A 14,485-nucleotide genomic window follows, 5' to 3' on the forward strand; every position below is an offset into this window, starting at 1 on the left:
TGCCTGAACATCTACTTTGTAGAATTTTGTGAAAGTGTGCACGGTCGACCAGGTCGCCGCCTTACACACCTGGGCTACAGAAGCCCCATGACGACAGGCCCAAGACGTACTCAGAGATCTCGTAGAGTGCGCCTTCACAGGCACAGGGGGAACCTTCCCCTGCAAAGCATAGGCCTGTTCAATGGTCTGCCTGATCCATTTGGCGATGGTAGAGGCCGACGCCGCCATGCCCTTCCGAGGACCCTCTGGAAGAACAAACAAGGAGTCCGTCTTTCGAAAGGACTCAGTCGATTTAAGGTAAACCCTTATCGCATATAACAACATCCAAAGAATGTAGGCTCACCTCCTTTGGATGTTTAGGCTTCGTGCACAGCGAAGGCAAGACAATATCCTCATTAAGATGGAATTCCGAAACTCGCTTCGGGAGAAAAGAAGGATTAGGTCGCAAGACCACCTTATCCAAATGAACAACCAGATACGGAGACTTGCAGGACAAAGCCGCTAGCTCCGACACTCTGCGAGCCGAAGTGATCGCAACCAAAAAGGCGACCTTTTTGGACAACATAGACAACGAGATCTCCCTGATCTGTTCAAAAGGAGCACGTTGTAACACAGATAGAACGAGATTCAAGTCCCAAGGGGGCAGAGGATCCCTCCTAGGAGGAACCAGATGCCGCACTCCCTGAACAAAAGTGCCAACCAAGGAGTTGGAAGCCACGGGACGTTGAAACAGAACGGCCAGCGCAGACACCTGACCCTTTATCGTAGCCAGCGCCAAACGCTGATCGACACCCGTTTGAAGGAAGGACAGCACTCGGGAAACCGAGTACGTGCGGGGTGAAAACCCCCTGGACTCACACCAGGCAAAATAGGCCTTCCAAGTACGGTAATAAACCTTCCCCGAGGAAGACTTCCTCGCGTTGATCAAGGTATGAACGACCTCTGGGGAGAGACCCTTTTCCTTCAGGACCTCAGTCTCAACAGCCAGGCCGTCAAAGCCAGCGACTGTAAAGCAGGATGGTATATCGGTCCTTGAGACAGGAGATCGTCTCGAAGAGGCAGACGCCACGGGGCGTCGACCGCCAGATTCACGAGGTCTGCGTACCAGGACCGGCGAGGCCAGTCCGGTGCCACAAGAATCACCGTGCTGCGTTCCGAGTGTAACCTGCGAAGGAACCTGGACAGCAACTGAATCGGTGGAAACGCGTACATCAGCCTGTACTGATGCCACGGGGCCACTAACGCGTCCGACGCGTCTGCCCGAGGGTCGCGCGTCCTTGCCACGAACCTTCTCACCTTGTTGTTGAGACGAGACGCGAACAGGTCCACATCTGGAAGACCCCACTTCGCGCACAACGTCTGGAAGACAGCCGGGTGGAGAGACCATTCCCCCTGATCCAGGGTCTGGCGACTCAGATAGTCCGCCTGCCAGTTCTCCACCCCCGGAATGTGAACCGCCGTTATCGCCGGGACATGAGTCTCGGCCCAAGACAGAATGTCGGCCACTTCTCGAGCCGCTCGGGCACTCCTGGTGCCCCCTTGGTGGTTGATGTAGGCCACCGCCGTGGCATTGTCCGTCTGCACCCGAACCGGGCAGCCCTGCAGCCGGTCCGTCCAGCGATGAAGACAGAGATTTATCGCACGCAATTCCAGAATGTTGATCGGAAGGGAGGACTCCCCCTCCGACCAAGTCCCCTGGGCGGACAGAACGCCCAAAACACCACCCCAGCCCGACAGGCTGGCATCCGTGGTGATTACCGTCCACGAGATAGGACGAAACGACTTGCCCCCGGACACCATCGGGGACTGGAGCCACCACAGAAGGTCTCTTCTGGTGCGATGACTCAACGAGATTTGAAGATCCAGAGATTGAGGTCGCCCGTCCCACATGGACAGGATCTCCGCTTGGAGACCCCGCGTGTGAAACTGGGCGAAGGGAACCGCCTCGAAGGCCGAGACCATCAATCCCAGACATCTCATGCACGTCCGCAGAGACGAGTGCGGAACGTCCCTGAGGGACCTGACTTCCTCCTGAAGAGTTCTGAGTTTGTCTTCCGGCAGGAAGACCTTCGCCTGCACCGAGTCCAGAATCATTCCCAGGTAGGGAAGACGAACCGACGGACTCAGTGTCGACTTTGGAAAATTTATCGTCCAACCAAACTCCTGCAGAGTTTGCATCGTGACAGACAGGTCCTTCTCCAGACCCTGGCTGGTCGCAGACCGAACCAGAATGTCGTCCAGATACCCCAGGACAGAAATGCCCTGGGCCCTCAATAATGCCAGAACCGGTGCAAGCACCTTGGTGAAGACCCGCGGAGCCGAGGCGAGACCAAAAGGCAACGCCACGAACTGGTAGTGATCCTCCGCAATGGCAAATCGAAGGTACCTCTGGTGACCCTCGAAAATGGGGATGTGAAGATACGCATCCTTCAAATCGATGGAGGCCATGAATTCCCCCGGAACCAGGGCAGCCACCACCGACCGCAGGGATTCCATGCGGAACTTGCGAACCCGCACAGAGCGGTTCAGAGCCTTCAAGTCCAGAATTGGACGAACCTTGCCCTCCTTTCTGGGCACGGTGAACAGATTGGAATAAAACCCCCGAAATCTGTCCCGATGAGGCACCGGAACTACCACTCCCTGAGCCCTCAGGTCCCACACCGCCAGGTGCAGGTCCCGTAAACGCTCTGGAGACAGTTGAAGATTTGAGGGAAAAAATCTGCTCTCCGGCCGAGAGAGAAACTCGATCTTGTAACCAGATCGAACGATCTCCTGAACCCATCTGTCCCGCACGCGGGCCAACCAGGGCTGAAGAAAACCGAGCAAGCGTCCCCCCACCCCAAAACTGGGTGAGGGCGCCCCTTCAGGCCGCACTGTTATGGGCCGCGGATCCGGATTGACCGGACTTCTGTTTTCCAGACCAGGGCTTCTTCTGAGAGCCTTGACCTTTGAACGGTTTGCCCTTGTAGTGCGACCGGAAGGCACGAAAGGACCCCTGAGGGGGCCGAAAATTAGCATGCTTCTTCCCAGAAGCCCCCTTAGCCTTGGGTAAATGGGGCAAGAGAGTGCTCTTACCTCCGGTGATCCCCTTAATCAACACATCCAAGGACTCCCCAAAAAGGCGAGACCCATCATAAGGCAGATTGGCTAAGGTCTTACGTGAAGACTGGTCCACCGACCAACATTGCAACCAAACCAGGCGGCGAGACAACACCGCCACGCTGTGCACACGTGCAGCCAACGGGACTAGGTCCAAGTCCGCATCACACAGATACATGACACCCTGGTGGATTTGATCCACCATATCCAGGGTCGCCGGCGAGGCCGAATCGGCCACCAGGACGCGCCTAAGCATCTGCGTCCAACTTGCCACCGCCTGGGCCGCCATGAGAGAGGCAAACAGAGCCTTAAGCATAGAACCCGTAACAGAATAAGTATGACGTGCAAGAGACTCCAATCTCCTATCCGTGGCATCACGGAACACAGGGGAATCCTCTGCAGGAATCGCAGTGGATTTGTTGAAAACCGCAATCGCGTGATCCACTGGAGGTGGCACACACCACCTTTCATCAGTGGAAGGCGAGAAAGGATAACGCAGCTTGAACCTACTTGGTACAGCAAAAGGTTTGCGCAGATTGCGCCATTGTTCCTTAACAGCGCACTGAAAATCATCATTGCAGGGAAAGACCTGCGGCGTCCTGCGTTTTCTCTGCGTCCCATAAGCCGCCAAGGCAGCGGGGGGACACACTTCATCCTGCAAACGCAGCGTTTGCTTTATGGAAGCAATCAAATCATCCATGATTGCAAGCTCTTCAGGCGAGCCAGGGGGAGAATTATCAACCCCTTCAACTTCAGCCTCCACCTCGGACCCCACTAGATCCAGGGAGGAGCGGGACCCCGATAAGGAGGCCCCCGCCATAACAGCCCCATCACCTTCACCCTCAGAATCAGAGGAAAGAGAAACTCTGGGTCTTTTAGCAGATTGAGCAGCCACCAGCATCTGCACCTGAGCAGCAAGGCCAGCCACAATAGTGGCTAAATCCCCCCCTGGGGGGGAAACAGCGGTCCCCTGGCTTTCCACCAAGGCTGTAGGAAATTTGCCCTCCTGAGAATCCATTGCCCCTATAACAATGCCGGATAATAAAGGGTGAACTGCCCCTTTAACAAGCGCGGCGAGCGCAGCCCACCGCACCACACACAAGCACAATGAGACCCCCACAGGGACAATAAAACTGACACAGGCAATGGATAGGAAGGATATAACCTGAGGAGACCCTCGCCGCTGCTGCTGCCTCGATCGGTGTTCCTGGAGAAGAGGAAGTGCTGCTGCCAGGGCGCTCTATGAAAGCCTATGGGAGGCTACAAGAAAATGGCCGCCATGCATGTAAAACATGCGGCCGGAGCGAGTGTAGGCAAAATGGCGCCGAAACCGCCGCTCCACAGCACTGTAATGCACACGTCATCCATGTATAAAAAAACATGTTAGATCGCCGCAGCGATCGCTGTATAGTGCCCAAACATGCCACAAAACATGCCCCACAGCACACAGCTTCTCACACTGACAAGGCTGACACACACAGTGTCACACAGCTCCCCCCCCCCCCCCCTTGCAGCCCACAGCATGCAGCCGAGAGATAGGGAGACAAACAGTGTGAACAGAGGCAGGTTACACAGTCCCAGACTGACACCCCCCCCAGACAGACAGGTCCCCACATAGATACACTTACCTCACAATGGCGTGGGGGACCCGCACAGGCGAACAAGCCGCTGCACATGAGGCAGGGAGAGTCGCAGACAAGACGCACAGAATGGGGGTTAAGAAACCGCACAGAGTCCAGTGAGGTAGCCACCTCACCAATCATCCCTGCACCGAACAGGGATGGGTCGTTCACTGTGCCAGGAGCGTTACCTGGCTGAACGCTCGATGGCAGGCTGGGAAGCCACTGACCCACGACCTGCGACCAGGGGGATCAGCCCGAGACCCAGTCCGCATGATCCTCTTCATCAGAAGAACTAACTAATGCTGACAAAAAGAACAGCTAAGTAAAGGTAGAGAGAAAACTCAAACAAAAAATCAAAAAAGAAGAAAGAGTCTGGGGCACAAAGCCCCAGCACAGAGAGAGCCAGCCACTCCTGACAAGCTAGACATTGAAACTGAGATATGGTTGCAGGAAGTAGGAGGGTATTGACTGAGGGGACCACCCCTTGAGGGTGGGATATGTTAAAAGCTTTAATGTTAACATATTCTGTTGCCTAGCTACTCCTTCGGAGCAAAGTCTAATACCCCATATGTGACGAATATGAAGAGGCGGCGACTGTCGGAGGACGTAAGAGAAAAAACGTTTTGCCCTTTGTTATACTTTAAATCCCCGGGCATGAACCCTAAGTCAATAACAGGGATATTGGTCTTTCAATGTATCAGTGGACATGTCTGTGTATTCAGTACTCACCAGTTGCGTCTTCTCCCGCTCCTGGTCCCGGATGAGGAAGAAGTCGGCATCTGGGGAGATCTTGAAGGGGTTTGGTTCACTCTTCTTTTTTTTGGCCTGAGCTGGAGAGAGAAATGGGACAGTTCTAAAAACTAGACACCCAGTTGGTGACACAAAATCCCACTCCGACACAGCCACAGCCCCGACTACCTGAAACCACAGACTTTGTGTCGGTGCCAGACTTAGCGGAGCTCACTAAGGACCTTGGAGCAGAGCGGTGAGATGTTGAACGAGCGCCTCCTGTTCGAGGAGATAATGTCTTCATGTTATATATTTCACTGACATATGTACAATGAGCCATTTACACCAGAAGAGCTTACACTCACAGTCATACACAATTAATATTATACATTTATATAGCTCTGACATATTCTGCAGTGCTGTACAGAGAACACTGAGCCAGTCACATCAGTCTCTGCACCAGAGTGGTTGTGTGTGCTGCAGTCAGGGCCGCCATCAGGGGAGTACAGCCAGAACTCCTGTATGGGGCCCGGCACATAGGGGGGCCCGGACAGCAGGAAGATCGGTAGGATGACAGCATACCTCCCAACCTGGGCAGGACTGTCCCGCTGTCCCGCTGTACAGAGGCTTTTGTCCGGCATAATTTTGGTGATAAATGTTACCTTCTAGCTCAGAAGGACCTGTAACAGTGGGAACATTTAGAACAGCCAGGGATTGGCTAACAAACCAGCTGGGTGTGCACTGTGCAGTCACCATGAGAGACTGCACCTGTCAAATTCATGCTGTGATTTCGGTAATGGGCGGGACTGTTACTCAGACCCGCCCCCTGTGTCAAGCAACACCTGCATAGGGAAGAAGGAGAAGGAAGATATGGAAGCCAGCAACAGAAAGGTATTTTAGAAAGGTAATCATGTGAAAGATGGGGGACCTTTGGGGAAGATAAGGGCAGAGGAGAGGTGTGTGTGTTGCAGAGGTTGTAGCAGCTGAGAAGAGGTGCAGTACAGAGGCATTTATGTACATTCGCTACTATGTACAGCTTGGTATGGCACTACTCCCGATTTTTAACATTGGCCTCAATGGGAAATCTTGGTCACCTTGGTATAGCACTACTCCCGATTTTTAACATTGGCCTCAATGGAGAATCTTGGTCACCTTGGTATAGCACTACTCCCAATTTGTAACATTGGCCTCAATGGAGAATCTTGGTCACCTTGGTATAGAACTACTCCCGATTTTTAACAATGTCCTCAATAGAGAATCTTGGTCACCTTGGTATAGCACTACTCCCGATTTTGAACATTGGCCTCAATGGAGAATCTTGGTCACCTTGGTATAACACTACTCCCGATTTTTAACATTGTCCTCAATAGAGAATCTTGGTCACCTTGGTATAGCACTACTCCCAATTTTTAACATTGGCCTCAATGGAGAATCTTGGTCACCTTGGTATAGAACTACTCCCGATTTTTAACAATGTCCTCAATAGAGAATCTTGGTCACCTTGGTATAGCACTACTCCCGATTTTGAACATTGGCCTCAATGGAGAATCTTGGTCACCTTGGTATAACACTACTCCCGATTTTTAACATTGGCCTCAATGGAGAATCTTGGTCAACCTGTTATGGCACTGCTCCCTGTCTAACATTTGCATCTATGGGAAATCTTGGTCAGCTTAGTAAGGCACTACTCCCTATCTAGCACTCTCCTGAACCCTGTGCATATTGCACTCCAGAACCCTGCATTCTGTATCTAGCATTCTCCTAAACGTATTCCTGACCCCTGCACTCTGTACGTAATGCATTCCTGACCCCTGCACTCTGTACGTAATGCATTCCTGACCCCTGCACTCTGTACGGGGAAGGGGTTGTGAATTTGTGGAGGGATTTGGGGGGTTGTGCTGTGAGGGGTGATTGGGAGGGATTTCTGCTAGGAAGATGGATTGGGGGAGGGGGTGATAATATAATTTTGATATTTTCGGGGGAATGGGGGGGGGGCCCTGTCAGGTAGGCTGTATGGGGCCCCAGGATTTCTAGCGGCAGCCCTGGCTGCAGCTCTCCCTCTCCAGACACCAGGGGGCCAGGTGAGGATGGGAGAATCTGGAGATGACCCAGCTGACGGTCCCCCTGAGGGATCTGACCTGCAATCCCAAACCACATCTTTACCTGAAGACCTCGGCTATGGCCTTAAAAAAAGGCGAATCGACCCCAGCTTTCAGACAGCGGGTTGCTGATCATCTAAAGAGAATAAAGAAGGAGGAGGAAAAGCCGGTGAGCTGAACGGACCATATGTGTGAAAGGGGCCTTCGGGTCCTTTCACACAAACAATCCGATCCGATCCCCCTGTCAGTTTTTTAGGTGGATCTGATCGGATCCTCAATGCATCCCTATGGGGCAGCGGATGTCAGCGGAGACATGTCCGCTGACACCCGCTGCCATCCGCATCCGATCCTGCCCGTGAAATCCGGACGGATAGAAACCCTATTTTTCATCCGTCCAGGGAATCCGATTGGATGAGAGCGGACAGGTGGTCCCCCATATCCCCCCATAGAGATGCATGGGGCTCTGACATCTCCCTCTCCGCACACAGAGCGGAGACGGAGCTGTCACCTGTCATCTGTGTATCGATCCCTCCGCTGAGCAGCACGGATCCGCCTACGGAGGCGGACCGTGTGAAAGAAGCCTTATTATATATGTCAATTGGTGGATATGCAGTGATTAGCATATGTGGTTATAGTTGCTACTTTCACATAGGTAAAGACCCATACACACTTGACGGAAATCGGACGAAACGTCCTCTGATTTTTCGCTCTTATGCTCAGCGTTCATAACCATTTTTAGTTGACAGTGCATAAATGTTCACAAAATTTCTCATCCGATTTTTTTTTTTTTTTTTTGGGACATTTGTTCCTAGACTTCCGGGTCGTCAGCAACTTCAGATCATGCGCGGTCTTTCGTATTCGATTTTTCGCAGACGTACTGCATACACATTAAATGAAAATTGGTCGTCTGGGAACGAACGATAAAAATTTTGGTGTTTGTCCCTCCGTTTTTTTTTCGTTGAAAATGTCGGCATCGGCTGCTGAAAGTTGTGTACACACTAGCCGAAAATCGTACGATTTTACCTCGGACGGGAATTTTCAGCAGATTTTCTACTAGTGTGTACCCCACTTAAGAATTGTTCTAGCAACTCATCCCACTATATCCTCCCCCTCCTCCTCCCCCTCCCCCTCTCCCACCTTTTTATTTTTAACATCCTATTCCTATCTCTTCTATTCTAGCTCTACTCTTTACCTTTTTTTCTTCCCTCAACTTCAATATATCTCGTTATCTTGATGCCTTCTTATAACAACTAAAATATGTCAAATTTATAAGTCCAATACCATTTTCTATTACAGTGCCTGTGTTTTTCTTTTTTTTGTAGACTCTTTGATTAAACTTACAGACTATACTATTGTTAACCTCTGAATTATATATATACAGTTATAAAATCATCTCTTCTTTATGAAGCGACGTGTTTAATAATTCGATCAATTATCCTATTTGAGAAGTGATGGCTCGGTTCCCTTCACACCCTTATCTCATATACGTCTGTAAATCTGTACCTGTATTTGAATTGACTGTGAATATGACTGTATATGATGTTCTTCTTGTTCCTTGAAACATTGTTTACTCATTAATGTTTATACATTTTTCTATGTTATATTTTATACATTGTCCAATAAACTTTTATTGAGAAAAAAAAAAGAATTGTTATAAAGAGACACCTATAGTTGTGCTGATTTTATTTAATATATATATATATACACTGGTCAAAAAAAGGAACCCTTGTTACACTGTTTAACCACTTAAGCCCCGGACGATTTGGCTGCTCAAAGACCAGGCCCTATTTTGCGATTCGGCACTGCGTGATTGTAACGGACAATTGCGCGGTCGTGCGACGCTGTACCCAAATGAAATTGACGTTCTTTTTTTTCCCACAAACAGAGCTTTCTTTTGATGGTATTTGATCACCTGTGCGATTTTTATTTTTTGCGCTATAAACAAAAAAAGAGCGACAATTTTGAAAAAATAACAATATTTTTAAAAAAAAATGTTATATGAAATTCTCAAAAAAAATGTAAAAATCTAAATTTTTTAACATTTTAGGCCAATTTGTTTTCTGCTACATATTTTTGGTAAAAAAAAAAATCGCAATAAGCGTATTTTGATTGGTTTGCGCAAAAGTTATTGCGTTTACCATCTACGGGAAAGATTTATGTCATTTTTATTGTTTTTTTTTTTGTAACTAATAATGGCAGTGATCTGCGATTTTTTTTGCGGGACTGCGGCATTGCGGCAGACAGATCGGACCCCTAACTGACATTTTTGACACTTTTGGGGGTACCAGTAACATTACTACAGTAATCAGTGCTATACATATGCACTGTTACTGTAAAAATTACACTGGCAGGAAAGGGGTTAACTTAATTGGTGATCAAGGGGTTAAATGTGTCCCTAGGGGCGTGCTTTTAACTGTCAGGGGGCGTGGCTTGCTAGATCATAACAGAGACATACGATCCTACATAGCAGGATCACATAGCCTCTGTGATGATCTAAGGGAGAATGACAGGCGGCTTTGTTTACATCAGCCGTCTGCCTTTCTCCCTCTCCTGGCCGGTGGACATCGGAGCCGCTGGTCACACGTGGGGATGTTAGTGAACGAGCGGGGGTGGGAGGGCTGCCAGCGGCGCGCGCGCGCCCCCTACAGGCTCGTGGGCGAGCAACGTACCGATACGTCACTTTGCCCAGTAGGAGCTGACCGCCGCACTATATAGTTGTGCGGCGGTCGGCAAGTGGTTAATCAGAGTGTAGCATCAAGTCAATTAAACTCCTGGGATATTGATCTGGTCAGTTAAGTAGAAAAGGGGGTACAGAACCCTGCGCCCCCCACCACCACCATGAAGTCTGTATTGCATAGAGAAGCACTGAGACCCAGTGATGATGTAACTTGAATAAAAATATTGTGAATAATCAAAAGAAAAGCTTCTATTATGTTGATGAGGGGGAGGGGGGGGACCTGGAAAGGGAAAATAGCAGACTAGACTTCAGTTTTAAGCCCTGTACACACGTACCGATCGTTGGCCGAACGATCGGCCGTCTTTTGTCCATTGCTGTCCTGTCGGCTGAAAACTGCAAAAGACTGCACATGAATTTTGTCGGCCAACAACAGCCGACTGCAGAAGTGATGTCATGTGATGGTTAACTTTCCGTGTGTTTTTTCTTTTCTGAGCATGCCCAGTCTTGCAAATCGGCTGTCTGTCGGCCGAATTCTGTACTGACTGGCGAACAATCGGCCTTTCTGATGTTGGCCAACAAAAATTTTAATGCCTGCACGACAGATTCTGTTCGGCCGAAAATGCGCTGTCGGCTGTCGGAAGCATCAGACTAACAAGCCTACAATCGGCCGATCGGTCGTCGGCCGAATATTTACGGCCGACAATCGGTACGCGTGTACGGGGCTTTAGGTGCATAGATGTCAAGGTACCCTTGAAAAAAAGGATCAGGAAACAAGAAGAACACTTACTGGATCCAGACGCCGTGCTCTCTCGTGACACAACGGATCGCTCCAGGGTAAGAGAGGACATTGTGGATCTTGGTGGGGGGGTCAGCAGGAGATGTTCAGGAATTTGGTGCTTTGATCCAATCACAGAAGGGGAGTTCCTGGAAAACCACAAAACATTAGAAATCATGTGACCTGGGGTATTATCTCCAATTATAACAATGGTGACACATCGATCGAGATATCCTTGTGTATGCAAAGAAGTGCTGCAAACAGCAAAGCTGATATATAAAGTGCAGTGACCCGCAGCAACCGGATATCGCATTACTCCAGACAGATCATGTGACTGTGTGCCTTGGGCTGCTGGCAATGCTGGCGGTGTCCATGTATAAAGTTGTGTCCATGCACACAATCCCAGCATGCTGATAATTATTTCATCCAGATCACATTTAACCACTTAAGCCCCGGAGTATTTGGCTGCTCAAAGACCAGGGCCTATTTTGCGATTCGGCACTGCGTGAATTTAACGGACAATTACGCGGTCGTGCGACGCTGTACCTAAACAAATTTGACGTCCTTTTTTCCCCACAAACAGAGCTTTCTTTTGGTGGTATTTGATCACCTGTGCGATTTTTATTTTTCTGCGCTATAAACAAAAAAAGAGCCACAATTTTGAAAAAATAACAATATTTTTCACATTTTTTTATATGAAATGCCCCAAAAAAATTTAAAAATCAAAATTTTTTAACATTTTAGGCCAATTTGTTTTCTGCTACATATTTTTGGTAAAGAAAATCACAATAAACGTACCGTATTTTCCGGCGTATAAGACGACCCCCCTATTACATGATCTACCAGTAATACTTATACTTAGGTTACCTTGGAGATATTATACTCGGCGTATAAGACGACCCCCCATTTTTGGGGGATTTTTTTGAGGTTCAAAAGTAGTCTTATACGCCAGAAAATACAGTATTTTGATTGGTTTGCGCAAAAGTTATTGCGTTTACTAACTACAGGAAAGATTTATGTCATTTTTATTGTTTTTTTTTTTAACTAGTAATGGCGGCGATCTGCGATTTTTTTTTTACGGGACTGCGACATTGCGGCGGACAGATCGGACCCTTGACTGATATTTTTGACACTTTTTGGGGGGAACCAGTGACATTACTGCAATAATCAATGCTATACATATGCAGTGTTACTGTCAAAATGACACTGGCAGGGAAGGGGTTAACTTTATTGGTGATCAGTGGGTTAAATGTGACCCTAGGGGCGTGATTCTAACTGTCGGGGGCGTGGCTTGTTAGATCATAACAGAGACATACCATCCTAGATAGCAGGATCAGATAGCCTCTGTCATGATCTAAGGGAGAATGACAGACGGCTGTGTTTACATCAACCGCCTGCCTTTCTCCCTCTCCAGCGGGAGATCGCAGGTGGCCGGCGGACATCAGAGCTGCCGGTCACACGCGCGGGGATGTCAGGGAACGAGCGGGGGCGGGAGCGCGCCTCTGGCGGCGCGCGCACTCGCCCCCTACAGGTTCCTGGGCGAGCAACGTAGTACTACGTTGGTTTGCCCAGGAGAGGATGACTGCCGCAGTAAATATACTGTGGGCGGTCGGCAAGTGGTTAATATACGTGCATTTATATTAAGTGGGGAGAACCCCCACGAAAAGGATCGGATGGTATAGGCCTCTCGGTGGTGCCGGCATCACTAGTGTGGGCACCCGGCAGTTTGCAGATTCACAGCCGGTTGCGCACTGCGCATGCACGAGTCGCGCTGCGTGTCTTGATTGGCCAGCAATCTTCTGGGACCTCTGACATGTCCCAGAAGATTGCAGGGTGAAAGGGGGACAGGAGAACTTCCACTCGGGGCGCGGCGGTGGAAGTGAGAGTGAGCACCTGTCAAAACTAGTTACCAGCTCCCCCCCCCCTTTCCCTTTCCCGATTGGCTGAAAAAAGAAGCGATTTTACTGGCCATTGGCCAGGAAGAGGGAGGAGACACACAGCCAGAGGGGACTCACAGCCACTCGGGGAAGGAGGAGATAAGGATGCTAATAATTTGGGGGGAGAGGGGGGGGGAGTTGCGGACTTGACTGCCGGCCCACGGGAGGGGGGGGGGTGTTGGTTTTGCCGCCCCCCCCCAAATTATCATGCACCAGCCGCCACTGCCAAAAAGACTGAGTGCTGTAATAAAATCAAAAGTTGCTTCAACAAAGTATTAGTTTGAGGGTGTGCACACTTATGCAACCATATTATTTTTACTTCCCTCCACCTAAAAGATTTCAGTTTGTTGTTCAACTGAGATGTACAGTTTATAGGTCACATTAAAGGTAGAAAAAGTTCTGAAATGATTTATTTTTATCTAATTTTTTTACACCACAGAAACTGGACCGCACCAAACCGCATAGTATTGTTTTTTCATGCGATTTGGTGGGCGCAAGCACGATGCGTTTGGGGTGCCATTGACATTGCCATTGCTTGCGTCTCACAAGGACAGTGCGTTCACATGCAGTACGGTAAACACGCACACAACGCGCCTTTCCTGCACCGCGTTCCATGTTGAACCCGCCCCCAGGCAGGCGACCTCCATTGTGGGGGGAGGTGCCTTAAGTTATTACAGCACCAGACGTAATTTACCATTTTTTTTAAACTTTATTGAAATGTCAAAGTCATGCATTCCTATGAGGTGCAGAAATGGTGACTTCATGTGAGCTCAGCGTGTTGTAGAAGAATTTAGCATGTCTGCATTTCATGTGACGCTCCGTAACCCGGCCGCATTGTGGCGTTAACAGGGAGCATCGAAGACAATTGTTTTCTATATGTCCTGGCCGTGACCGGCGTGGAGAGAAACAACATGCACAAAATGTGAATGAGCCCCGAGTTACCATCTGAAAAATCCCCCCCTAAATCCACACACAGATCACTCACCTCCTGATCAGCCGCTCACCTTCCCCTGTGTGTAAAATATTGATAAACCTCCATAGAGGCCACACAATGCTTACCACGTGGTGTGATTGTAGATTGTTTACATCTCCATGGAGACCTGAGCTCCTCTCTCCATGGCAACAGAACAGCAGGGAATCTTCTCCTCTTCCTGTTGTAGCTCTACATAGTGTCCAGCAGAGGGAGCAGTGACTACAAGAATAACAGAATGGCTGTTGGACAGAGCAGTGTGGTCACCTTCTATGTACAATCCTCACACTGACATCCCTTCTTTTTTTCCAGTGGGGGGGAGCATTGTATATTTTACAAATTGTTGCAGGCGAAAAAAAAATGTTTTATGAATGAATGAATAAACAGGCTGCAAGAAATGACTTCACATCAGAATCCCCCCTTTTATTTTAGGGCCTCCCTCTTTATGTTCAGAGCCCCCCCTTCCCATTCCACATCAGAGCCCCCCCTCCCTATTACACATCAGAGCCCCCCCTCCCCATTCCAAATCAGAGCCCCCCCATTACCCATCAGAGCCCCCCTCCCCATTACACATCAG

At 49.4% G+C, this 14,485-nt stretch overlaps 1 protein-coding gene across 3 annotated transcripts in view; it reads right to left on the reverse strand.

The window, feature by feature from the left end:
• CFAP100 (cilia and flagella associated protein 100) overlaps window positions 1-14,019 on the reverse strand; it is a 47,318-nt gene extending 33,299 nt beyond the window's left edge. For 2 of the 3 annotated variants that reach the window (XM_082266647.1, XM_082266645.1), the window contains exons 1-4: window positions 13,924-14,019; window positions 11,014-11,150; window positions 5,640-5,729; window positions 5,451-5,551 (exon numbers count right to left, since the gene is read on the reverse strand). In XM_082266647.1, coding sequence (XP_082122773.1) covers window positions 5,451-5,551; window positions 5,640-5,729; window positions 11,014-11,074 — 252 coding nt within the window. In that variant the 5' untranslated portion in view covers window positions 11,075-11,150; window positions 13,924-14,019. The remainder of the gene's footprint in view (window positions 1-5,450; window positions 5,552-5,639; window positions 5,730-11,013; window positions 11,151-13,923) is intronic. The other variant, XM_082266646.1, reaches the window with a different exon arrangement.
• Window positions 14,020-14,485: the final 466 nt, after the last annotated feature.

This window comes from Pelophylax lessonae (genome assembly GCF_965119305.1).
Source record: "Pelophylax lessonae genome assembly, chromosome: 8".
Lineage (NCBI taxonomy): Eukaryota > Metazoa > Chordata > Amphibia > Anura > Ranidae > Pelophylax > Pelophylax lessonae.